Below are 27,684 nucleotides of genomic sequence, written 5' to 3'. Positions count from 1 at the left end.
TGTGTTTTCATTCATTTTAATTATGGTTATTGGAGACTTAAAATTAGGCAGCAATGGAGGGGAGAAGTAACCAGAAAGTCCCTGGGAGCGCAAATCACGCAATTTTGAAGAATACACATGATACGTTTCGTATTACATGAACAGTAAAAAGTGGACTTCTTCATAAGGTTTCAATTTTGCATTGTCAGCTTTATTCCCCTATTGTCTCCTTTTTGCCAGTCTCTTGTCCCTCAAAGGATGGATACTTGGCTTCCACGTCAGCCCAGGTTATGTTACCATTTGCAAGGTCCCGAACTATGGTAGGAAGCTCAGAGATCTGAAAACAGGAAAAGAAAATACACTTTGATGAGTCACAGCCGGCTGTTAACACTTCACACACCATGAGTGACAAGGGGCTGACCAATATAACTCTAGAGCTCATGTTCAATACTCATGGGTCTGTGCCATTTCAAAATGGAAGTAGAAAGTCACATGACTGAGTGCTCTCAAGTCATGGAACTTGCCCCTTTGGGCTCCAACTTCTCTAAGAGCTGTATAAAAGGACAAAGGCAGAAGAGCACAGGACTCCTTGAGTTTCTTGAGACTTTCTTCTAGCATTCGCTACTCCTAGATACTTCACTGGGCATAACTTCAATCAGCCTCACTTCTTGGGCTCTGTTTCCTTTTTTGTGGTTACCTAAGTCTTTCTGAATAAAGAGAAAGAACCCCAAGATTCCTCAGCTTATACCAAGGTGAGCAAAATGCAGCCTATGAGCCATATGCAGGCTCCCAGTGCCATTTTTTTAACCCATTGGGCCTCCCAGGTGTAAAAAAAAAAAAAAGACCAAAAATACCCTCTACGAAGCTTGGGGTGCATTTTTGCTATGTTCTTGGAGGCTCTGGACTACTTTAGGCATTTGGGGGGGGGGGGGTAAAAACCCTTCTTTTGTATAGTGGGGTGAGCCTCTATGGTCTTCTGAAGGGGTTAATATGGCCTCCTAGACACCCACAGTTGGCCACTTCTGGCCTACTTCAAGGCTGGTTAAGTGTAGGACTGCATCTGGACTTTCTTCCCCAATGGAACTCTTACCTACCAATTGTAGGACAAGCAGTTTGGTCTTTTCTCCTCCTAACATCCACTCACTGGGGTATATTTTAAGCTTCTCTGTCTCCACATACATCTATCATCCAACCCATTCTGAACCCACTGAGCCAGAGTTGAGTATGCAGTACTTTTCAAGTCTCCCACAGACTTTTCCTCAACTTTTCTGCTCTGAGCAGCACACACACACCCCAACAATGTGTCCCACCTCTGCTCGTATCTGGCGCATCGAGTCGCGATCCCTTAAGGTGGCTGTGTGTGGTGTCCTGTTGACCGTGTCAAAGTCAATTGTTATCCCAAAAGCCACACCAATCTCGTCCGTTCTGGCATAGCGCCTACCAATGGATCCAGAAGAGTCATCCACCTTGTGGGAGACTCCGTTTCGGGTGAGAGCTTCCGCTGTTTGAAAAGTAGGGGAAGGGGAGGACAGCTCTTACTGGCATGGCTAGCATTAGAAAATTAAAGACATTAACATAGAAGGCATGAGTCTTCTCCTCAAACACTGCTAAATGGATGAATAGAAACTCTAGCTTCTGCATCAAGGAAAGTTTACTTTTCTTTAAAGTGCTGAGTATTTCTAGTTCACCCCAAGTCCAGGAGTAAGACAAAAGTATGCATTTTAAGACAGGAGTGGGGAAACCTTAGTCCAATTGTTTTGGCCTTTAGTTCCTAGAAGCCACAACCACCACAATCAATTGTAAAGGGTAGTGGGAGTTGCAGTGTAAGGTATGTGGAGAACCAATAGTTCCCTTCCTTTGTTCAGAGGCAAGGTACAATGGGAAAAATTAAATCCTCATTGTCATTGCGAACCAAAGGGATGAAGTCAAATGCACAGGATTATCATGTCTATCAAATGCCTCTCCTATTCTTCAAAAGGAGAATAAAAAGGTACCTGACATCAAAAGAGAAACAGACATCTCAACTAATTGGTTTCTCAGTCTTTTTTTTCTTCCTGTCATGGGGCTCATCAATGAAACACAGGATGTAAAAAAAAAACTCATCATAGGAAAGATCTACTACTAGATTAAGGGCACCTATTGAAGTTACTTCCTCTGTCAAAGGTATAGAACCTGTTTTCAGGAAGTCACTGCTGGGAGGAAGATGATAAATCTATTTTCCCCACAGTTCATCAATGCAATTCCACTCCTTGCATCCTCATGACCCTTCAAATATTAGATCTACTCACATAGTTCCTTCACAAATGGCATGAATTCCTGGTTTTGGCTCAAGGGAAGGACAGAGCATTTGAATGGCGCCACAACAGCGGGGAAGCTGAAGTACTGGAATGAAAGGAAAAGCAACAAAGATGATCAGAGAGGTGAAACCAACAGATCTGCTCCATGTGGATAAAGGCAATAACAGAAGCAGAGGAACAGAATATACTTGAATTTTATAGGAATTAGAAGTAAGTAAAGGATTTGTTGTTCTGTGCTTACAAGTCATTTCTGACTTACAGAGATCTGAAAGCAAATCTATCATGGGGTTTTCTTGGCAAGTTTCTTTAGAGGGGGTTCACCATTGCCATGCTCTGAGGATAAGTGTGCCTTCCCCAAGATCACCCAGTGGGTTTCATGGCTGAGCAGAGATTCAAACCCTGTTCTCCAGAATCACAGTCCAATGTTCAAACCACTTCACCATACTGGCTATAAGTAAAGAGTACCTCAAAGTTATGAATATGGAGTTATGGAGGTGGAGGGTAGGCAGAGATGAAGCAGGCTATTCTCTTTGTTTTGCTGTTCTCACATGACCAATAAGAGATTCTGGAGGAAGCTGCTTTTTACTTTATCTGTTGTAGGCAGGCACACAAAACTACAGCACAATTAGTTGGAGTACAATTCCATTCCCTCTTATCTCAAAATGTTATTGGATTGTTTACTGCAGACCTGACACCAAACACTGATGTTTCTCCATCCCTCTTTCACCATTTCCCCAATGCTGATGTTGTTAAAAATCTTCCAGCTAGACAGAGGACAAGGAGGAAAGTGTGGTTGGGCAAGCATAAAAAGTGTGTGTAAAAAAAAGAAGGTTCTCTGACAGAGGCTTTGTTAACTGAGATCTGCCTTGCTCAATCTGCTGGCTTCAAAAGTAAACCTGCAGAAGGTTTTTTTCTGAATACACACAGAGACTTCTAAAGATGTTGCATACATTTCAATTCTTCCTACATAGTAAGCAGAAAAACCTGTGCAGCACAAATATGTGATGCAATGCAAGTGTGTTCTGTGAAAGCCAAGATCTAAAAAGCAAGGTATGAAGCAGCTACTAAATCTATGTCTGCAGCTCCCATGTATGTACTCTTCAGACACTAAATGAAACATGAACTGCCTATTTGATTACAAACTATGTACAGGAAAAGTTCTAACAGTGTTAAACAGGGCAAATATCTCATATCCATGGAATGTTCAAATAATTATTCAGACAGAACTGATTATTTATCTTTACTCCATCTTCCCCTCACGTAACTAGCCTTCATGGTCACTGTTATCTCTCTTTTACAGGACAGACAAGTGAGGTATTAATGCAAGGTGAGTTGGGGTAAGTAGGGGTCTGAATAAAGTATACATCACCAAACATACCAAAGCAGTCTCTGTATCAATGGATGGACTCACGCAACATCCAAATCAGTCCATAAGGATCCACATACATTCATCAATAAAGACCAAGTAAAATCCTACCGTTCGCTGTTCATCTCCTTCCCGGATACGGAATGTATGCTCAAATACTGTATACATGATTCTTCCAATACCAAATGAAGGCTCAATTACATTAGGCACTATTTCTTCCACTAGAAACCAAAAGAACATAGAAAACAGGTCAAAAGGTATATTTGCTTGGGGCCACTTCAGTTGATTTTAAATCAACTGAATTTAAACAGGACTCTTGCCAGCAATACCAGGGTTCCTATTCTGCAGAGGTAATACATGAAAAAGCCAATAGCATGATTTGATCAAATTGAAAGTTCTGCACCCATACTACAGGCAACTATGGTATCAAGAGCCTAGTCACTTCTGATGGCAGTCCAATCACGATACTAGTTTTGCATTAATTTGCAAAACATTTGTATCCCTAAGGAAGTTATTTCAGTTGCTATCATGCTAAAAACATCAGAAGAAACTTCTTGGCAGTAAGAGGAGTTCAGCAATGGAACCTGTTGCCGCTAGTGGAGAGGTCTCCTTCTTTGGACATCTTCAAAAGGAGAATGGACAGCTTCTGATTGGGAATGCTTTAGCTGGAGATGCTGCACTGGGCAGGGAATTGGATTCAATGCCCCATAAGACCCCTTCCAACTCTATAATTCTATGATGATTCTATGAAAGGAAACATATTACTCAGTCCATACTGAACCTCATTAGGTGCACTGTTGTCCCTGAAAAGGTATGCCAGATAAAACCTGCCAGCCTTTATAATGCCTCTGAACTCTTGGTAACTACAGTGCACCCTTGCCTTATGTGAGGGATCTGTTCCGGACCCCTCCGTGTAAGGCAAATAGCGCATATGTTTGAGCCCCATTGAAAATAATGGGGCTTGTGCATGATGCGCGGCATGGCCCATGTGCCATTGCAACCTCGTTGCGTGGCTTTCAGCACAAGCTCAAAGCTGCGTAAAAGGCGCCTGCATGACGCGGGTCCACTGTATTTAAAAGTTTCTCATAGTTGCTTGCGTCTCATGTTGGGAGAAAAGCAAGAGCCCTCCCCCCCCGGCCACCATCTTGAGGGGGAGAGACGAGGCCTGGCCTGGAAAGACTAAGAGCCCTCCCCCCGGCCACCATCTTGAGGGGGAGAGACGAGGCCTGGCCTGGAAAGACTAAAAGCCCTCCCCCCGGCCACCATCTTGAGGGGGAGAGACGAGGCCTGGCCTGGAAAGACTAAGAGCCCTCCCCCTGGCCACCATCTTGAGGGGGAGAGACGAGGCCTGGCCTGGAAAGACTAAGAGCCCTCCCCCCGACCACCATCTTGAGGGGGAGAGACGAGGCCTGGCCTGGAAAGACTAAGAGCCCTCCCCCCGACCACCATCTTGAGGGGGAGAGACGAGGCCTGGCCTGGAAAGACTAAGAGCCCTCCCCCCGGCCACCATCTTGAGGGGGAGAGAGGCCTTGCAATTTTTTGTATTGTATTGCAATTTTTACTGTACACCGCTATGATCATTGCGGAATAGCGGTCTATAAATAAAACTTATTATTATTATTATTATTATTATTATTACATTAATCAAATAAAAAAATCAATAAAACTTAGGGGAACATGATCCAACAGGGACCTTAAAGACAGTGGGGAAAAGGTTTACCATGTAATAAAAATAAATGAAATAAATAAAATATAAATACCATGTAAGGTCTTCTGGAATCTCTTCACACTGACCATGTCCTTTGTTAATTGAAAAGTTTTCCCTTCAGTTTCAACAGTAAATTCCCTACAAGAAAAAAAGAAAAGAACAGAAAAGAAAGAAAGGGGATTTCAGAACAGGTTTCCTTTTGAAAGGAAAGCTCATTGTGGATTTAAAAGACACACATGGTGGAATAGTGCTGCCCCAGTGAAAAGAGCAGGTGGAACAATGTTTAAGAAGAATAGCAGACAATGGGGAATTCCAAAAAAATCAAAAGCAGAGATGATATGCTAAGAAAAAAGGTTATGATCATCCCAAAGTTCACCAGCCAAGTTAGGGCCCTCCTTACCATCGTAATGGAGCTTGTTCTTAAGGACAGGGACCTGAAGAAGAAGAGATTGCTACAACTCAGCAAACATCTGGAAATGCTGGTTTAAGCAGCTTTCCCTACAGCATGGGACATATGAAGCCCAGGGGCTGTTTTTGTGACAACCCAAGTCCAAACAAATTGCCCCAGCACACTCTGGGGACATAGGGGACACTTCTCCCAAGTGTTTGGCCCTTCTGGATCATTTTAGGAAAATATGTAGGCCAAGAACATTTTTCCACAGACTCGTATGAAATTTTTCAAGGCTTACAGCACAAGGAAAGCAACTGGTAGCACAACTGCTTGGCAGCTGATTTGGTACTCTTTCATCTTGTAAGTTTTAAAGAGAAGCTGTTTTCCCAGCAGGATAGATAGTCTGATCTATATAAATAAGTGGTGAAATCAGAGCATAAATGAATAGAGAGATGTACCTGATGCATCCCCCAAGAAAAAAAAAACTTACCCTTTTTCATTCAACAGTTTCTCCATCTCACTGATGTAACACTCATCACAGATGGAAAGGTATTCCAGCACCAGCTTGGCATCCTTCTTGTAAGCCTTACCGATTGCTCCCTTATTTGCTTCAAATTGAACAACATTTGCTATTCTGTGCAGAGAGTATTAAGGAATATAAAAGGAAGTAGAGCATATTATGTCGTACACTGAAGATTAATACTATCTCTGCTACCCTGCTGCTATTTGTTATTTCTTTAGGAATTCAACACCTGTAACTTCATCCTAAATGCTGTATAGAACAAAAGGAATTGAGTTTTATTCTGATTATTTCCAAATGTGGTTAGGATCCATTCATACAGCCATGCCACACAACATACAAGAAGTACCCAGGCCACAAGTAGACCACTGAAAGCTACACAGTGCATTACAGCTCAAAAATCCATACGAACCATTACAGTATGGCACCAGCTCAAAAGCACAGCTAAACAGGAAAACAACAGCCTAGCAGCATATGGTTTGTCAGTCAAATGAATCCATCAGACTGATTCCCTTGGAAGAAATTCCTTAGAATATTTTCATTGCTTTTAAAAAGTTATCCAAGCACGTGTCTACACTGGCAGAAAATCCCATACTCGCCCAATAGCAGCTGTTACCCAGGCACATGATGCTCCTCAGGATTCACAGGCAATATAGCGCTTTTCTCTGAAAATCTGGAGAAAAAAGAACTCCATACTCTGCATTTGTCTGGAAAATACCCTGCATTTGTCTGGAAAATCTGGATTAGTGGTGAGGTTATCGTCATGTGGCTGGAAATACTCCACACTATAGGGCACATGATCACCACAGGAGTGCCCTTTTCATTCTGGTTATCCTGATCTCACCAAGGTGAGTGTGACATTATCCAAGTCGCTGTGGACCTGGAAACTACACTTTGGGTATGGGATGAGTACGGTAGCAGCCTTTCAAAAAGGAAACTGGTGTAGAAAGTCCCTTTCAAAATGCATTCACTGGATACTCTACATCCAATTCACCATCAAAAATATACCCTGAAAATAATGGCCTTATTTTCAAAAGGATATGGGTTCCTTCAGAGGCTTCTCAGCTACAAGAGGAACTTTGGTAGCTCTGGCATGGCAAGAGAGATCATAGCAGGAGCGGTCAGCACAGCCAACAATTTCAATCCACCCCTGAAAAAGCCAAAAATGCAGTTATTATTGTCTGCCCCAGTTCTGGATGCATTTTGAAGCAACTCTGAAAACTGACCATGAGTCTGAATGATCTACTTCAGCAACTACAGCAAGATTTTGTAGTTATGTAGCTCTGTCTCTTCATGAAATTCACCCACAAAATCCCACATTACCCTAGGAGCATGCATAGAAACAACTCTGCAGTAAACTAGAAGAGTTGCCCTATGATGTGTGAGTCAAAAATATGGAGTATGAACCTCTGTATGAATGATATACTATATATACTCTAATACAGGTCGATCTCCTGTATAAATAGAGGACATTTTGGGGGCCAAAATTATGGATTTTTGTATGATCCATGGATAAGTTGAAGGTAAAGCTTAGAGGAATTTCTGAGGCTTTTCAGCTGATTGTTTTTCAGATTTGGGGGAGGCTGGAGCACCCTGGCATTTGAGATTCCTTTTTTCTCTTAGCTTTTTTCAGCCTTGGGGGGGGGGGGGGGGGAGGCAGGCGAGGAATGCCTGAACATTTTTTGTAACAAAAAGTTTCTGCTTGAGACTTTCAGGGCCTTTAAAAAAAGACCCTGAAAGGCTGTAGGCAGCCATGGGCTCGTCACTCCTGGTTTGTAGTGTTCCTTTCTTAAGGTAGTTTGTGACAATTAAAACAAGGTCAATTTTCTAGTATAGCTAGACCGCCAATGCTTCAGCAGCACAACTCTCAATAAGATAATACTTTGCTAGCTTAGACTGCTTTTGGTGAGGAGTAAACTCCATTGCCCCCCCCCCCCCCCGCCAATAAATGTAAAAGCCTCCTTACATAGGATGTTTTGGACTCTGCATCCCAGCAGTCACACGCATAATGAGCCATCTCGTTCTCCATATGTTGCCGGAAGCGCAATTTGTTTGGAGAGATGCCAACTTTTACAAGGTAGAGGTAGATGCGGCCAATGAAATAACCCAGCACCGAGTTATTGATTACACCCTAGAAGGAGAAAGAAAGATCAATGAATGTCAAAAGTAGCTACCATGAGAGAATATACACAGCTGATACAGCAAAAAACATGTGTGATAAAATACAAAATGCACCCTCCCCAGTATCTGCTGTGTATTAAATAAGGGTAATTGAGGAAACTAAATTAGGTGAAATTATAAGAAGTATTCCAAAAGAATACAAATATAAAGATAGCAATCTTGATCATAAAAGCAAAATTCAAAGTCCATATTATGGTGAGACCTTTATTAGGCCACCCCAAAGAATACAAAACTTCTTTTGTGTTAGATTTCCAAGCACACAGGTTTCTTCATCATGTGCCTTTTTAGTTAGCTTAATAAAGGTAATCTGTTTACAAAAAAATTTCTGATTTCAAAGAATCTTGATCTTGGAAGTACAGCAGGAATTCAAAGATTAATCCTGGCAAGGTGCTAGAAATTCAGAAATACCCAGTTGCCTGATGAAACTCATAATTCCCTGAGTTTTTAAAGGAAGCTGTCATTTTGTCTGTTTATTTATTATACTTCTGGACCACTTAACAATCAATGTTCCCTGGGTGGTGTACAAGTACATTTTGAAAAATGAGATAAAATCACAATAAAATAATTATAAAACAAAGCAAGGAAAACAAGCACTGACTAGGGTATAAAAACAATACAGTGCATAGTAAAATCAAAGTAACCTTGTAAGCAATATCAAATAATCAAAGCAATATGCAGAGATCTAAACGCAGTTAAATTATTTTGTAAATATCTGGGAGAATAAGTACACTTGGCTGGGGATGGTATTCCACAGTTGGGCTGCCACTATTGAAAAGGCTCTCTTTCTCTTAGCCACCTACCTCCCCATCATAAGGAAATCAACTTAAGCACGGAAAAGCAATACACAATTAACCTGATCATTGCTTTCTGAATAAATGGAAATGGCCTGATCCTATCTATTTCTACACAAAGCCACAAAGCCAAGAAGGGAAAGTCAACATAGTTGTCCCTGGCCAATCAAAATCATGTATCCTTGCATTACCTGCTCAACAGCATCCCCCAGACGCATGACACGAGCAGACTGCCCACTGGTCTGGGCTTTAGAGGAATACAGGAGGATGTGGAGATCTGCTACGTTCTCAAACTTGGGGTGATGTTTCTCACTGGGATCCACAAAATGCTCAATTTCTGCCATGGTAAATTCTCTAAAACAGGAAAGAGAGACCTAAAATTTATCAGTTATTTCAGTTATTCTTTTTGAATTAGTGGTTAATAGCCACTAATACAATCTCCCCCAAAGTGAAAGTACCTACAAACATTGCACAGCACAGTCCCACATGTACAGGGGAAGCCACATCTCAACATCTCTAATATCAAGGCCTCTCTGACTGAAGACTGCTAGTGTCACCACTACACTAGGCTTAGGGAGAGACCAGAAGCTATGCTCACATACAGACTAAGAGCATCAGTTACAGAAGATCTCATCAACTCCATGGTCCACATTTTCAACCTTCCAAGCAGCAAATGCAGAGAGTTGTGAAAATGACTAGACAACTACTCTTATCATCTTATGCACAGATGATTTAGCTTGGTCAAAATGAAATTTGAATATAAGCATGCTATTTCTGTGCTGGGATGGGCAAATTCTTTGGCCCCTGGGGCCATATGCAGTAATAGACAATGGTCTGGGAGATGTGTGCCTTCTCCTCACCATGCATATACACACAAAAACATGTTTCAGAGTGCAGGGAGGGAGAGGCTTCAACTTCTCTTCCCTGCATACTGAGGTCAAGGAGAGGTAACTAGAATCCTGATGGTGACAAAAGCTACCTCATTCTGAGAAGGAAAGCCAAATAGATTCCAGTCTATCTTAGGATGTGATCACTAAGACTGTGCCTGGGGAGCTGGAGCTCCATCCCACCCAACCTCCTGCACACCATCACTTCTGATCCAGAATCCCATTTCCTCACTGCTATTAGGGCAAAAGGAGATTTTGGTAGCATAGATGAGATGGAAGAAAAGTGAAAAACAGAAATCAGCCAATTCGGAAAAAGACAAATGTGTTGTTTTTTTCTCTGTGTAGCTTCATGCATTATTAACACGACACATATAATATCTGAAGCAATATCTATCTTGGGGGAATTCTGCTTCTTCTTCTTTTTGTCAATTGACATCCACTCCTGTTTTTATAATCTCCTTTTCTGTGTAAGTTAACAGGACAAATATAATGAACAATCACTATCCATCCTTATTTAGAGAAGCCCTGGCTCTCTTTTTTGGCATTCTAATATTCAAAAGAGCCAGGAAGCTACACATCATAAAATCCTTTCCTTTTTTAATGCAAAATAACTAAACATCACACAGAAACCACTACCTATTTTCTAGGTAGTCCTGTTTCACTTCCAATCTAATTACCATAAAACCATTTAATTTTGGAAATGCCGACAGTGCTTTTTAAAAAGCAGTTTAAAAGTTATTTCATTCACTCTACATCTTTGTAATTTAAGTTGTCCTTACTTGAAATTAACACATCCATATGGAGTGCAGTTAAGTGTATGGTTTTCCACAGCATACACCTTAGTATTTATTACTTCCTACATTCTGTATTTATCACTAAATAACAAAGACACCCTTTTCTTACATTAAAAAGATAAAGTAGGAAATGATAGTGTGTCTGAAGTCTGAGGATTTCCTCATGGTTGTTGAATCCTCTGTTTCCACGAAACCTGGTAAAGATAACCCTGAAGCATGATGTACATTTGTGTTACACTTCTCCGTACTTGGAAGAATAAAGGGTATGAAAATGTAAATGGAACAGTTAAAGTGATTTTCCACATGAGAGGAAAAAGAAATTAAAAATAAAACGCTGTTCCTGGGATGGGTGGGTAGGAGGGGCAAAAAATAAATAAATGCAGAAAATATTAGTGTGTGTGTGTGTGTGTGTGTGTGTGTGTGTGTGTGTGTGTGTGTATGAGGGATTAGTTAATAGCTGAGAACACTTTTGAGAAAGGATATGATTAATTCGTTGGTTTGTAAGGTAAAATGTTATATTCACAAACTCATATAGTACTTTAAAAATACTTCTCTATACATATATCAAGTCATGATTTAAATCAAATGTAAATTTCCTAAGATTATATAACAACACCATCTTGAGTGACAAAAGGGGGAGATCATGAGGTGGGGACTAAATGAGGAAGGGGTATAATAAAATCTCGATCAATAAATCCTTACACGGGCAAGGCTTCCTTCCTTCCACAACTAAATATGGGAAGTCCCTTTTCTAGACTCTCTGTCAAAAAGTATACAGTCGGCCCTCTGTTTGCGCAGGGGATCCATTCCGGACTCGCCCTCCCATGAAAATGTAAGCTTGAATAGGGTGTGCCGATTAATGGAGGTGGCCCCTCCGTGCATAATCAAAGCCACAGATCTGAGATCCGTGAGTTAGGAAGGGCGAATGAACTTTCAGTACCTGACTCTGATGAGGCCTGAGCGTGGAGAAATCTCGTTTCTGAAGGAATTTCCAATCTGAGCAGCAGCAAAAGGCAGCTTGCCTTGATTAAATTCCAAAAGGCGTTTGAAGTTCAAGAAGATCCCTTGCGCAGTTTCTGGTCTCAGATAACTTCAAATAAAGGAACATCAGCATGATACAATAAATAAAAGACACCAGGAAAACAACTCAGCTGATAGCAAACAGAACTAATTCCCAAATTACAATGAAAATCGACAATATAATGAAAGCCAATCTGCTTGCAATCGGCCCAAATCTCTTTCCAGGCTGGCTTGGCTTGACTTGACTGTGATGAAAGGCTCACATTCTGAGCCTCTAGCTATCTTTTGCAGGTGCTGCCATACGTATGACCAAAACTTCATCTGCACTGTAGAAATAATCCAGGCTGACACTACTATAACTCCCATGGTTCCATGCCATTCCATGGTATGGAATTCTGGGATCTGTAGTTTTGTGAGCTATTTAACCTTCTCTGTGACAGAGCTCTGGTGCCACAACAAACTACAAATCCCAGAATTCCACAGCATTGAACCATGGCAGTTAAAGTGGTGTCAACCTGGATTAGTTCCACAGTGCAGATGCAGCTCAAGGCCTATACTGCCAAACAGATCCATATTCTTGGCTTTGCATCTGGTTCACTATGGACACATTTTTCAAGTGTGAAGTGATGTTCACTTACTGCTGTACACTATAATACCAGCAACCAGCACCAGGAAGCCTCATCATCACTGATCAGATTTACTGACCAGATCACTATGCATGTACATTACAAAACAGCAAAGTTAATCTATCCATAAGGATGCTGTGAGTCATCTTATTCTGCATCATCTATAAAAACAAAGAAAAGGTAGAATTTATCTGCCAATTTGGTTTAACCACTTCATGAGAAGCGCTCACTTTGGAAACTGGTGTCTGAGTTGATACATAAGCTTTACCAACTCTTCCTACTTCATCCCAGAATTCCCAAAACCACACACAGGAAAGAAGAGCAGTAATCTTGAGAAATAAGGTAGCATGTTTTAATGGCCAGGCTTAAGAGATGTACACCTGCAACCTTGGCTATTCTTCCAACAGCTTTACCCTTCAGTATCACCATTAGGATGTTTGACTGCTTTCTACTGAATGAATCAAAATCAAAGATTCACAAGATCTCCTTTAAAAGATGATGACGGCTGACTGGGTAGAAGCAGACCACATGGAAATGGAAATATACTCAGTTGCAACATGAGCGAACTTAACCCCACAAAGCAAAAAAGAAAGATGGCACTTTCCATGCATAACATACCCTGGCATGTTTCCGCCTGGCCCGATAGAGGTCTTGAACATAAGGTTGAATGATACAGGAGGGGTGAGATCATTTCCTGTACTAGGGGACTTCACATTGTAATTCACAAACAGATCTGCGAGCTCTTCCTGGCCATAGTTGTCCAACTAGGAACAAAACACGAAAAAGCACTTAGGTTAACAATAGAAATGATCGTGCAACCTATTTCTATCCATCTCACCATCTCTTTAACAGGACACAAGGCTCTTAAGCTACAAGATGTTTCTGCTGCAATAATCCATTTGATGGCTGTCCTAGCATTTTACCAGGGGACAGATTTTCCAATATAACAATCTGTGAGTCCTCCAGGTGACAGAGTAAGGAGTACACAAGAAGAAACAATAACAAATGTTTTTCTCAGTGTGTTATGGGGGGATTTGGGGGAAAGTAAAGTGACAAACTAAACCAAAAGGAGGCTCAGAATCCAGCTGGTAGACAGCATAAAGAATCCCCACATATACTGGCAATGCCAGCTCCAATTCTTGTAAGCCCTTTGAACAAGACGACTTCCTTGCTTTGCTTCCACTCCTATGTCAGCTTTTGACCTCTCACTCACTCCTGTCCCTTTGCTCCACTGTCCCAAATGGTTAGGTAAAGTGAGGAGAGGCAGATGATCCTGCTCCTTGCTTCTTCCACAGCTTATGTGCTTGGACACATGAACAGGAAAGAACTGCACTAGCAAGTAAAAGCAGTAGCAGGTCCACAGAGCTTTGAGACTCAGCAGATTGCCTCTTTCTGGCAAGAGGGGGGACTGGAGGGCTGCTTAGCTGGTATGCACTATTACTGATCCTTAGTCAGAGATGAAGTGATTTCTTGGACAGGCATCCCACACTTCTATAATGTGACATCAGAAAATCACATTAAAGAGATGATGGTAATAGCCTAGTCATCCCTTGCTCAGCAGTCTCAACAGTTGGGTGGCTTCAAACAGCAACAAGCACAAAACATTCCTCCTAAAGTTTCTCAGGGGGAAAGTTTCTCATTTCTCCATTCCTGAACAGCTGGTTCTAAGGTTGTATTAGAAGCAAGGAAAGAGAAGGCCAGGTGTTGCTTGAAAACTAAGCAGAACAGACTGTCTGGAGGCAACCCTTTGGATATGGTCCTGGATTACAACATGGCTTTAGCCCTTAAGGAGAACTAAGGAAGTAGATGTGTTCATTAAAAAAGAGTGGGAAAAGTAAGTGAGGAGCAGGCTATCAACTATCAATGAATACTTTTCTTTCCCTTCTAATATTTGCAGGTATTCTGTCCATATTCATCCTGGTCATGACTGTATAAATATCTAGTTAGCAACTACTTTATGGGAGGGACAGATTGAGAGGGTAGAATGTGGTTGGTCAGGGCTCCAAACAGTACAGCTATTAAGTCCTCTACACACTCCACTTATATCTGAGGTGGTAGATAGAGCAAGGTACACTATTTAAGGGGACAGACTGGCTGAGACCTCCAGCTCCTTGTCTTCATTACATATGTAAAGAGTTTCCATGTCTCGCTGTTGCTGAATGCATATATTAACCAAAATATCACCATGAGCACACCTGAACTCATTTGCTTTTAAAAGGTAATCAGGGTCAAGTTAAAAGGTAAGCAGTGGATCCTTGGTATCTGCTGGAGTCTGGTTCCGATACTCCCTTGTGCATACCAAAATCCATGGATGCTCAAGTCTCATCATACACAAGGGTGTAATAAAATGCCATCCTTTATATAAAATGGCAAAATCAAGGTATGTATCTAGCTAGCTATCCGTGGAATATTTTCACGCTATGGATGGTTCAATCAACGGATGCAGAATTCATAGATATGGAGGACTGACTGTACTTGGATGGGAGACCAAGGTGGGAATAACATATAGGAAAGGATCTCTCCTGAAACCTTAGAGGGCCACTGCCAGTTAGAGTTAATAAGACTGCACTAGATGGATTAAGGATCTGATGGCTCAGTGTAAGTGAGCTTCCAATGTTCCTATTATGAACACTGATGCCAACCCAGGGAGATGGTCCCACTTGCCTACCAGTCACTTCCTTCCACACATATCCCCCAGTTTCCACTGGCAAACCCATCCACTGACCTGTGTTAGCACATTCTCCATTTCATTCTTTTTCTCAGCTGTACATTTCTTGTCAGACATCAGCTTCTGCAAATGAGCTGCAAAACAAGGAAGGAAAACAGTGTGGCAGCTTGGCAGCTTAGTGTCAAGCCACCAAAACACAAATTGTAAGCTAGAGTAGCAAATTTCAAATAGGTTTCTGAGAAGGTCTGGCACTCCTCAGTGATGAGATCAGTAGTGAGAGGGACCTCATCTGCCACCACTGACCTTCTCCTGCAAAGTGCAGCCACAAGGAAGATTTGGGCATGTTGTATGCAATGATTTTAATTCAAGAATTTAACCATCTGGATAGATCCTGGCATGCTCATACACAATACAACATATCAACACAAATGATTTAGATTAATAATTCTTCTATCAACACGCTGTTGTTGTGTACCGTCAAATCGTTTCTGACTTAGGGGGACCCTAAGGTGAATCTATCACGGGGGATTTCTTGGCAAGATTTGTTCAGAGATTTGCCTTTGCTTTCCTCTGAGGCTAAGAGTGTGACTTGCCCAAGGTCACCCAGTGGGTTTCCATTGCTGAGCTGGGATTCAAACCCTGGTCTCCAGAGTCATAGTCATAGCTCAAACTGCTACACCATGCTGGCTCAATCTAACAATATAGCCTCAGAAAATTTTCTGAATATCTCTGGATTTTGTGTTATGATTTTTCTCATGTTCCCATTGCAAGTCTTCCTTTATAAATTGCATTATTTTATGATTAATTCAGACGCCCAAGTGGAATTCTGCTTCACAAGATTTGCCTTCTGTAAGAATCTTCATCAGGGTACCCAAGCATATTGGAATAGTTAAAGAAGAGATAGGTGACTTCAGTGATCTCAGCCATGCAGCCCAAACCAATACTGGAAACCAATCAAGTAATGTTTATAAACACAGCTGAGTTAGGAAACGAAGAATGTAGGTGCAGCTTTGTCAGACACAGTCAGTGTCTAATGGCAAAACCTGCTTCAGACTTCTGGGTCTCTGGGGTACAAACGATGGGCAATGATGTCCATTCCACCATCATGATTACACACTGGATACAAACCAGCTTATGACTAGATAGCTGGATGTTATCCCTGCACTAGTTGATCTTCCCCTGCTTTTATGCAGTGCTCAAAAGCTTTTACTAAATAAAATCCAACTGTTTTCAGGTGTCACTAAATTCTTCATTATTGTTTTTTACTGCAACAGGCTAACATTTGTATTCCTCCTAGAAATCTTTGGAGACTAACCTGTCCTGGTGGCTAAGATTTGTATATTGGCTTCTTTAGTTTTACATTCTGGTGGTTTTCAATATTATCAAACTACCAAACATGGTGTATTACTGTTTCTGGTTACGGTCCAAAACAAAGTGAAAGTTTGTGCATTGTGCCACATCCTCCCTCTGAAGGGCATATGTAGGAAGATACTCTACAAGGCATCTTCTTACCACATTACAAATTTTTGCAGGTACACTCACTAATAACTTGCAAGCGGTCTGTATATTAGATCATCTCCTGATGAGGCAAGGAAGGGCAATATCATACATTCTGGCTAATCATGGCCCTGCAATACAGCATACCTTTTAGGAGGTGATCAGCTCGAAAACACTCCCCATTTTTAACATCCTTCACCATGAAATCTGCAAATTTGTCTACATGGCCAGAGGTTCTAGAATGACAGATAGATAGGATTGTCTTTAGCAGCGTCAAGACAAGATATTCTCCCAACAGTGTGCTTATTTAATTGCTTATAAAGGCATTCCTCTACGGCTTTTCAGTTTTAAAATCCCAAACCAGTTTACAGTATTGCAGTGTCAAAAAACAAAACAAAACAAAAAAAGCCAGAATAAATTAGTTAAATCCTAAATAATCTAGTCATCACCACAAAGCACACAGGAGCACACAAAGGTTATAGTGCTTACTTCAGAACTGATTCTGGTGTGAGCATGGTGCAATCAATCTCAAGAATCTGCTCTTCCTGGATGAAGTGCTGCCTCCAGGCTTGAACTAAGTTGTTCTTCAAAGTGCATCCAACTGGACCAAAATCATACAAGCCACTCACACCTGTAAAACAAAGAAGCTGACACCTTCACTATTTATAGTCTTATCTGTACCAACCAGTCCAAAGCACCACCCAAAATTTTAATCCTGGACAGTTAAAACTTTTAATGGAAATACAATGCACAAGCCCAATAATGCATCTTGTAAATCTTGGCATATAAAGCTGAAACAGGATAAAAATTTGCCTGAGATTATTTATCTCATCTTTTCATAAACAACTCTGAATAAACTTCTTCAGTCAGGTAAGTGGGTGAACAAAATCAAGCTAAAATATTTCTACATACAAATTTAGATGTTACTAAGGAAATAATTTAAGACTATGGTTTATTATGATGTTATTAAATTAACAAATGTGATTTGTTACTTATGCCTAATTTCAAAATGGCGTCATAATCTCAACAATCCAAACATTCAAGATCCTATGTTTGAACCTTACTTACTGGAACTGTCCAAAATTCCTTTGAGGGAAATTTTCACTTGACTTCTGATCAGGTTTATACAGTTTATTATAACATTCTATTATTGCACTAATTAAGATGAGTGCATGTAGCCCATATCTAATGCAGACTTACCAGGGAATGAATCTCATTAAACTCAATACATCTTACTTGTCAGTAGACATTATATGATTACACTGTCAGAAACCACTGCTCACTACATTTCAAGTACAGTTTAGTGTCCCATTCTTGAAAGTGTCTGACAATATTTTTTTCACAGTTACTCATATGATTTATTAGCTGGTATCATCTACAAAAGTCAATATTTACTGCTAATAATAGCGGTACAGCAGGTTTATCTGTGTTCTGTGTTATGACACCAGTGAACTATATAAAAACTCTTAATGATGTTAACATTTCTTTTTTTGTTATTGCTATTTAATGATTTCTATTTTCACTACTCCCTTTATGATTCAGCTGTTCATAGTACCTTACATTTTATTAGGGCCAATGGCTATAAACATGAGAATAACATTCCATACAACATCCTCTGAAGGGCTTACAAACATAGTTGTAGTTATTAACTGTATACCTCCATAAATAGAAAAGGCCTGATCATAGAAAAATCTTCGCTTCAGGGTATCTTCCATTTTTGCTCTGTCCACGATATCATCTTTAGGCTGCAAAGCAAGTTCCTGAAATACAAAAGTAGGATAAAATTTTAGCTAAGAGATACGGTCCTTGTTTTCAACATTATTTTTGCTCTCTTCAGCGAGTATTTGGCGTCAAACAGACAACTTAAAAGGACTGCCATCAGGCCGATCCAAGGGTGGGGTGTGTACATGATGCACACCCCTGGATTGCGCAGAGGCCACCCCAGGGCCCAAAACGAGCGGTTTCTTACTGCCCCTTTTCGCAGCCCATTCGGAACCACAGCAACAGCCACTGTCAGGACTGCAGTGTCTGGTTGCCACAGCCCCACAGTGATTGGGGTGAGAGGAGCTTCTGGCCACTCCTTATGCCCCATCTGCTTCACCCCACTGTCCTGCATAAAGTGAAGAAATGCAGGATGGCTTCTGCTTGTGTTTGAAGTTCTTTGCTGTCATTTTCCCTTCATGTGTGCCAAATATCAAATGCAGAAGAAAACCTGGTCTTCAGTTACTAAATTATTACTATTGCTAAACAAACATTTAATTGGCATATGAAATAACTATCTTCTGCCGGCTCTTCTCTATGATAAGGAATCTGGGATGCCTTTGAACTTAATTATAGAGGGATCAGAACCACCATTTTGCAATTCTGTGAGCCTTAAGATCAGGTCGTCTGATGGACTGCCTTCCCCCTCATAAATGTCCTCACATTTGTCCTGATATTCAATATTCGAGGCCCTACTCCATGTTGCTCTACTGTAGGTGTATGCAGTGGGATCTGAGAGTCGTCTACTTGGTAGTAAAAAACACACACACAGGAACCCAAGAGCAGCTTTAGGGATAATTGGGTTTACTCTACCATGAAAATTAATGGATAATAATCCCTGTCTTCAAATGCATTTGACAGAATCAGTTGTACAGCCAGAGTAAATAGGGGCACAAGGTAGTAGAGGGTGGGGGGGGGATCAGATAGCCCATTATGTTTTTTTCTGCTGAAACAAACCAAATTGGCTATCTCCTTGACTACTGATATTTGGTAGTGGCACCTACACTGCAAAACTCTCTACCAGGTGCCATCTTTCAAATTTTAGGAGAGCAGACTTTTTTAAAAAGGGAAAAAACCATTCAGCATTTTAAGCTGTTTTAGCTTATATTGTAGTAATGTACTTTCCAGGGATATAGTGGCTCAAGCGGTTAAGACGCTGACTCTGTTGATTGCAAGATCAAAAGGTTGGCAGTTTGAGGCCTGAGTGCTGCATGATGGGGTGAGCTCCTGTCAATAGTACCAGCTTCTGTCAACCTAGCAGTTCAAAAGCATGCAAAGGCAAGTAGATAAATAGGAACCATTTCTCAGTGGGAAGGTAACAGCATTTAGTGGAGTAATGCTGGCCACAAAACCACCAGAGCAGTCCTTGGACAACGCTGGCTCTTCAGCTTAGAAACGGAGATGAGCACCACCCCCTAAAGCCAGTTACGACTAAACATTCATGTCAAGGGATTACCTTTCCACAGATTTTTTATGCCCATCCTTGTGCTCACCTTTAATAATTCAACTGAGTGAGGAAACCTGTACTTGCAATACATCCATTAAATCAGAGATGGGGAATTTCTGGCCTCCCAGAGGTTGATGGACTACAACCCACATCATCCTCAACCACTGACCAAAATGGCTGGATCCAATGAAAGCTGGAGTCCAGCAATACCCGGAAGGCAACTAGCTTTCCATGTGGGTTTAACAGAGGAGGAAAAGAGAGTTCCATCCATCCTCCAGCAGCTGCTGCTCCATTTCTGTGCTGGTCAGAAGAGGAGCAGAGGGATCTATAACTCCTCTGAAAGCCTGCTTGCTCACTTGCATGAGCTGACAGAAGGTACAAGGTGCAGGTATCCTATATGCCAGTGACTCCTCTGCTCTGCTTTTGTAAAAATCAAAATTCAGGGGAGGGGAGGAAGCAACAGACTCTACCCAGTTAGAAAACAGCATGCAATATCTAAACTCACACATGAACTTAAAATATTGCTGTAAGCATGTTCAAGGCAACAATAAACCTCAGAGTCTTGAGTTCCCTCTCACTCCAATGTGGTCATGAGGACTTGATATCGCCTTCTGTTTTAGAATACTACCATTTTATTGATACAGCCTAACTCAAACAAAGAGCAAATAATCTTAACTATGACTTGCGCAAACTGACCTATTTCAAACCATAATGTATGATGCTAGCTTGTTTTCACTAACCATAGTTAATATTAAACACAGTTTAGTGGTACAAGTGAAGCTTCTTATCTCTTCACATCCACGCTACAGAAAAATAGTGTGTGAGCCCAAAATGAGTTGTGTCTTGTCCTTACAACACTGTACCTTGGTTTAAAGTTACTTGTTCATTTGTTCCGGAAGAAGAAACAAAACGTATCAAAGAACAGATCCTAACGCTCACCTTTGCTTCTAGCGTTCTCTTCCGAGCCTTGAGTTCAGCTACTGCTTTGTCCACATCCACCTGAGGAGCCTTCTCATCCTTCAATTTTCGAACAAGTTCTCCCTAAAAGAATTGTCAACAGGTCAGACATGTGTTAAATTCTAACAAAATCCTATAAACAGTGATATGGACTGTGAAGTCGAAGGCTGGCATCCATAGTTTTTTGTGGGTTTTTCGGGCTATGTGGCTGTGTTCTAGAAGAGTTTATTGCTGACATTTCACCAGCATCTGTGGCTGGCATCTTCAGAGAATGCTTGCCTGGAAAGGAGTTGTGTGTGTGTGTGTGTATACACATACACACACACACTGTGTTAACCCACAAAAAACTAGTGATATGGACTGTTACTACCAGAAGAAACAGTGTTTTTCTGCTACTTAGACAGAAATATTGATATCTGAAGTGACAACAATACACTGTACCACACTTATTATTTATAATTAAGTAGAGTTACCCAAGGTGAGATGGAAAAGAAGATTCCCATGAAGAAATAAAAAGTGTCTTTTAATTCTTCTTTTCTGAAAGCTGTGAAAGGAAAGAGAAACTGGGCTGCTTTCAATAACTGAGGGACCATTCAGTAGCAAATGAATTACTTAAAAAAAAAAATCCCACTGAAGCAATTCCTTGCAAGCATTGTGTTAAGGTTGTCTTCAAAGGAGAAAACAGAGAGATTTGTAAGAATAGACTTCAGACAGCCCATTCTCTCAATGATTTCTTATCTCATCATCTCAAAAGTGCATGCTTTGCCTTTGCAAGGATAAAGCCAGATTCCACCAGATTCAACCCATAGCATCTGCCAGGTTCCAGGTTCAGCCCATAACATCCATCTGTTAACACTCATAACATCTGTCAGAAACTCTACATAGAATCTCTTAAATATATGTAAAACAGCAATTTGTTCAAGTGAGATGTTTGGAGATGCTGTTTGGAGATGATGGGAATTGTAGTCCAAAGTATCTGGAAAGCACCCAGATGGGGAATGCTAGCATACCAGGAAGATTGTTGGGGGCAGAGCTGCAAGTAGACAGAACTGGGAAAATTTTGTGTTTGAGTCCATGGAAGCTACTGCTTAGGAGAAATTATTCAGGCTGGATGGTCCAATGCAACACTTCCAATGTATCTTGGGTGTTAACTTCCAATTTAAAATAACAATAAACTCAATATCTCTACAAAATTTCATGTTTCTGCTTAGTGCCCACCTCTAATTTTTCTCTTTCTTTAAAGGCAATATAATTCAAATGCTTTTAGTAGAGATTTCCACACCAACTTTCAGCAGCAATGCATTGGAAGAAGTAAAGGTGTGAGACAGAAAGATCAAGATTTCACATCAGCTAAGTATGAAAAATGTGTGTTGAGGGGGAGAAGCTTCTGCTATTCAAGGAATCTCTGTTTTTTCAAGAATAAAATACTGGGGTTGAGGACAGATAGGAAACAGACCACAAACCTAATGAAGTGAGGGCAGAAGTGGAGAGGAGAATGTATGTCAGTTTTGTAGGACACACTCTTATAGTTAAAGATGTATTCAAAGTCAACAAACTTGCAGGCTAATGTGGCAGAAGGGAGGGAACACAAGGATCCAAAAAAAACCCCCACAAAAACCCAACAGTATATTATGTGTTTTAACTTTTGTATGTTGTTAATCTTAATTTTATACTATTTTAACTGGGTTATTTTAACTGATTTTTTAAAAAATGTTTTTGAGGTGTTTTTATCTCATGAGCAGCCTTGGGGTCCCTTTTGGGGAGAAAGGCAGCATAAAAATGAAATAAATAAATAAATAAATAAATAAATAAATAAATACAACACACAATCTACTGGAAACCAAGAAAGAGAGAAGGGGACTGATAAGAGGAAATCTCAGCAAGCCAGCTGCTGTAAGCTCCAGAACAAGGGCAAAGCGAGTCGTCAGTGTTGTTACTAAGTACAAAACAGAAAGAGGAACACCAAAAAGCAGCCCCAAACCCACTGGAATCCAGGAAAGAGAGATGTTGTCTGCAATGAGGAAAATCTCAGCAACCCATCTGCTGTCAACTGTAAAACAAGGGCACAAAAAGTTTGCAGTGTGATTACTAAGCATGAAATGGAAAGAAGGACGTGGTGGTATGTGCATCTTCAGGAGACAAGAAAGGGAGTCTCTGGCACAGATTAAGAGGAGGAATAAATGCTGAATGGCCACAATTTATTTGAAGGAACCTGCCCAGCTCAAAGAAAGTGAAACAGAGCGGCACTGATGTGGCAGATTTCTCTGCAGCTTTGTCCCCTATGACAAGGGAAGGGATCCACCCCCCCCCCTCTCTCTCTCTCTCTCTCTCTCTCTCTCTCGCAGAGCAGCTTATTGCATCAGGCACTGCTGCAGGAGGAAAACATTAACTCGCCCAGCCCAAGCGATCTCTGGATCAAGGAGATCTCCCCAGTGCTCTAGTTAAAGCGCTCCTTCCTTCCCGGAGGGGGGAGAGAGGGCCCATTTGCCATAGCTGCAACCCCAGCTCCTTACTTGCCAAATTTCAGGCCCCTTTTCAGTAATTTCACATCTCAACACCCTGCATTTCTCCTCCTTCCCACCCGTGTCCTCCTTTTAGCCTTTCTCCTCTTAGCATCCCAAAGGAGAAAGGATTACTACTAAAAGGCACACTGCACTTGCGCTGCTCAACTACCGAGATCATTTTAAAGTGATAACTTCTGGCCTTTGTAAGATTTCATTCACAAAGAGCTCCCAATAACCGAGTAATTTAGGATGATGTATGATGATTCATAAAAGCCAAAGCCTTTTAAAAGTAAGGCATGCCACATGCATAAAAGCCACCCAATGACATTTTTTTTACATGACCAACTAAACAAGAATACCAAGTGAACACAGAGTTACTCGGTTGTGAATAAACTTAACAGATAGAGAGCCATCCCTTTAAACACCAGGTAAATAAAGAAATCTACATAGGTGTTGTATTTGCTCAGCTGTCAAATGTGATACAGTCAAACAGATCCAGTCCTAAAAGAGTATGATTTCAAGACATATGATCCAGCATGACACAAGATCAGAAGGTATGAAGCGGGGATTGGGGGGGGGGGATATTAGGAACTAAAGTTATCCAGGATGTTAAGAAAAAACTAATAGTTACAAAGAAAAGAAGTTACATTGCTAGAGAACTTCACCCAAGGGTCTGAGAGCTGATGCCTAGAATCATAGAGTTGGAAGAGACCACAAGGGCCATCCAGTTCTGCCCCTGCCATGCAGGAACTCTCAATCAAAGCACCCTGACAGATGACCATTCAGACTCTATTTAAAACCTCCTAAGAAAGAGACTCCACCATCCTCTGAGGGAGTGTCTTCCACTGAAAAACAGCTCTTAGGCCTGTTACAGACTGCCAAAATAAAGCTGCTTCGGGTCTCTTTGGAGGTATGCTGTTTAAATGATGCATGCATCCTAAGAATCCAGAAGCTGCACCAAAGCTGCACTCCAGTGCTTAGGAATGGAGTGTGGCTTTGGTGCGACCTCCGGACTCTTAGGACCCATGCATCATTTAAATAGCATACCTCCAAAGAGACCCGAAGCAGCTTTATTTTGGAAGTCTGTAACAGGCCTTAATGTCAGGAAGTTTCTCCTAATATTGAAGTGGAATCTTTTTCCCAGTAACTGACATCCATTATTCTGTGTCCTATTCTCTGGAGCAGCAGAAAACAAGCTTGCTCCACCCTCAATATGACACCCCTTCAAATACTTAAACAGGGCTATCATATCACCTCTTAACTGTCTCTTCTCCAGGCTAAACACACCCAGATCTGTAAGTCATTATGTCCCCAAAGCTCAAATCTTTAAGAAGAGAGAAAGACCATACTAGATGGAGATCAATGAAAAAGAAAGCAGAGACTCAGTTCTTCATTACAAAGTATTGGAACAGTCTATGCACCATAGGCTTCAAGAGAAAGATCCACTGGGTCTAATGCAACCCATTATCTACTCTGTAATCCTTTCTCTCCTCACCTAGGAATAAGCCTCAGTGAACTCAGAAAGACATACCATGCAATCCCTATATGCCTTCTTGTTGTTGTGTGCCTTCAACTGATTTCCAACATATAGCAAACCTTTCATGGGGTTTTCTTGGCAAGATTTGTTCAGAGGGGGTTCCTCTGAGGCTGAGAGTGTGACTTGGCCAAAGTCACCCAAGAGTTTCCATGGCCATAGTCTAGCACTCAAACTTGCTACTGAGTAGGCCGGCATGTTGCAACATGCCAGCCTACTCAGTAGTAAGTCCCAGTGTGTTCAGTGGAGTATATGTCTAGGTAAGTGTAGACAGTAATAGGCCATTTATGTGATGTAAAAGATGCGTGTGGCCTGGGGAGTGATGCTCCAAAGACCCTGCACTCGATGTAAAAAGAGAGCTTACATCATTATTATACTCTGCTGGAGTGGAGAAGAGAGTTCATATGAGCCTTTCTAAACTACAGAACAGACATGGGAAGAAATCCTGTGAGAAAGGATGGAAAAGCAGAGATGAGACATCTTATAGACAGAAATACTCTACTGCTCAAATTATTGCCGTGAAAGGTAGCTGTCCCCATGAGAAGAGCCTTGAAAACAGGAAAGGGGCCTTTCACAGCCAGTGGGAAATCTCACTAAAAATATAGGTATGTCCATTTAGATGTATACAGAATGAGGGATGTCCATATGTATGTATCCACCTCCCAGGCAGCTCTAGGTCAAGAACAGCAAACCTTAAGGAGAGAAAACCTCAAGTGAAAAACTAAAACATCCTTCAGGCTCACCAAAAATTATGATACTGGTCTTTGACCGTAAGAAACTGATTCATTCATTCATAACCAAAAATCACATCCCTATAAATACTTCTTAATCCTACAACTGCAGCATGGATGAGGACAGAGCGATACATATACATTTCTTGTTGTTTTTGTGTGCCTTCAAGTTGTTTCCAAGTTATGGAGGCCCTAATCTCTCATGAGGTTTCGTGACATAATTTGTTCAGAGGAGGCTTGCCATTGCCTTCCCCTGAGGCTGAGAGAGTGTGACTTGCCCAAAGTCACTCAGTGGGTTTCATGACTGAGCTGGGATTTGGACCCTGGTCTCCAGAGCCATAGTCCAACACTCAAACCCCTATGGCACTCTGGCTTTCTCATTTATATACATATATATATGTATGTATCCATGTATAAATGTAGAAAGATCTACTTTCATGGATGAAGCCAGACTCCGGTGCAAAACACACAGCAGAAATCAGTTTGGGACCCCTTTAACTACACTGGCCCAATGCTAGGGAATCCTGGGAACTGTAGTTTTCTGAGACATTTAGCCTTCTCTGTCAGACAGATCTGGTGCCACAATAAACACAATAATTGTCTTTGAGCCCAATCTTGGGAGAAAGGCTGGATGAAAATAGTAATTCACAGCAATCTGGAGCGGGAAGAGACCCTAAGCCTTTCCTCATAAGGCATGAATGTATTAATGTTACTATCCTAGGCCCAGAGGGGTTGCAGAGGGCCAGAGGGTGCAGTGACTTGAGCGCTGGACTATGCCTCTGGAGACCTGGGTTCGAATCCCTGGGAAACCCCAACCGAGTCACACTCTCTCAGCCTCGGAGGATGGCCATGGCAAGCCCCTTCTGAAGAAACCTGCCAAGAAAACCCCATGATAGGATGACATAAACTGAGAACGACTTGAAGGCACACAACAACAGCAACAACAACAACAACAACATGGGCCCGAGATGTTCCCCCCCCCAAAAAAAAACCCTTTCTCTCCTCCACCTTCCCCCTCAAAAACCCCGGTCCCTGAATGGGAAGACCAGAGGAACCCACCAGACCGGAGGACCCCCAACCCAAATGAAGCCCTTTAGGGCCAACCCTCATCCTCAAGGACCCCCTTCCCAAACTGGGGGAACCCACGAACCCATTTAGGGACAGGAACGGAGGACCCCATTGAAGGCCAGTCCCCAGCCGAGAGGGCCCCCTGGCCGCCTGACCTGCTGCCTGACCGCCTGCCTGAAGGGAGCCAGGAGCGCCTCGGCAGCGGGGCCGTCCATGCTGGCGAAGGCGGCTGGGTCTCTCGGGGACGAAGAGGAGGAGAAGCGGGCTCTGTGCCGCGATCGGGGCCGGGGCCTGCCGGCGTCGGGCCTGAGAAGGCAGCAGGAGGAGAAGGCGAAGACGGGCCGGTGTGGGATGCTGCTGAGGCGGCCGAGGGAGGCAGCGCGGAGGAGGCTAAGGGGCCACGGCATGAGGAGGAGAAGGAGGAGGAGGAGAAGGAGGCCGAGGCCCGGCCCCCAGCATGATGAAATCCCCGGCCGACGCGGCCTCCAGCTCCGCCCCGACGAAGAAGCCGAAGAAACCGCCCTCCTTTGCAGGGCCCGGCCTACCGCCGCCCTTCCTTTCCCCGCTGGCGCTGGGTCGCAGATTTATTCGACCGAGCCGAATCGGGCAACGGAAGTAGGAGTAAATCGAGGCAGGCCTCGTTTTTCCCTCAGGAAGGAGTAGGCCCAGCGGGTTGCTATGGCGACGCCAGCCAATATTACTAGGAGTAAATCGAGGCAGGCTTCGTTTTTTCCTCAAGGAGGAATAGGCCGCGCGGGTTGCTATGGCGACGGCTGGGTTTTTCATTCTTGGCCGCTGTGGGGCGCTGTTGGAGCGAGATAGCAATAGATATGAAAAGAATAACTGAGGCTCTCTCTGAGGCAGGCCTCTCTGCGCCGGAGGAATGCCCCAGTTTGACACCGTTCTTTAACCGCCATGGCTCAGTGCTGTGGAATCCTGGGAATTGTACTTTGTTGT

General features: G+C 42.1%; 1 protein-coding gene across 1 annotated transcript; it reads right to left on the bottom strand.

The window, feature by feature from the left end:
- On the bottom strand, positions 1-27,498 carry LOC149310100 (glycine--tRNA ligase). The gene is made up of 17 exons (XM_089533695.1): positions 26,883-27,498; positions 20,873-20,974; positions 18,383-18,485; positions 17,215-17,356; positions 16,873-16,961; positions 15,286-15,362; positions 13,179-13,324; positions 11,855-12,004; positions 9,425-9,587; positions 8,228-8,392; positions 7,305-7,411; positions 6,232-6,378; positions 5,403-5,488; positions 3,754-3,863; positions 2,268-2,361; positions 1,290-1,480; positions 1-316 (listed from the first exon to the last, which is right to left on the bottom strand). Exons 1-17 carry the CDS (start codon positions 27,132-27,134, stop codon positions 191-193), a joined length of 2,250 nt encoding a protein of 749 aa, XP_089389821.1. The 5' UTR covers positions 27,135-27,498; the 3' UTR covers positions 1-190.
- Positions 27,499-27,684: the final 186 nt, after the last annotated feature.

Source organism: Sceloporus occidentalis, unplaced genomic scaffold (assembly GCF_023333645.1).
Source record: "Sceloporus occidentalis isolate IW3139 unplaced genomic scaffold, rSceOcc1.0.p SCAF_7, whole genome shotgun sequence".
Classification (NCBI taxonomy): domain Eukaryota; kingdom Metazoa; phylum Chordata; class Lepidosauria; order Squamata; family Phrynosomatidae; genus Sceloporus; species Sceloporus occidentalis.
The sequence above is the reverse complement of the archived record's forward strand: the minus strand, read 5'-3'. Positions and strand labels throughout refer to the sequence as shown.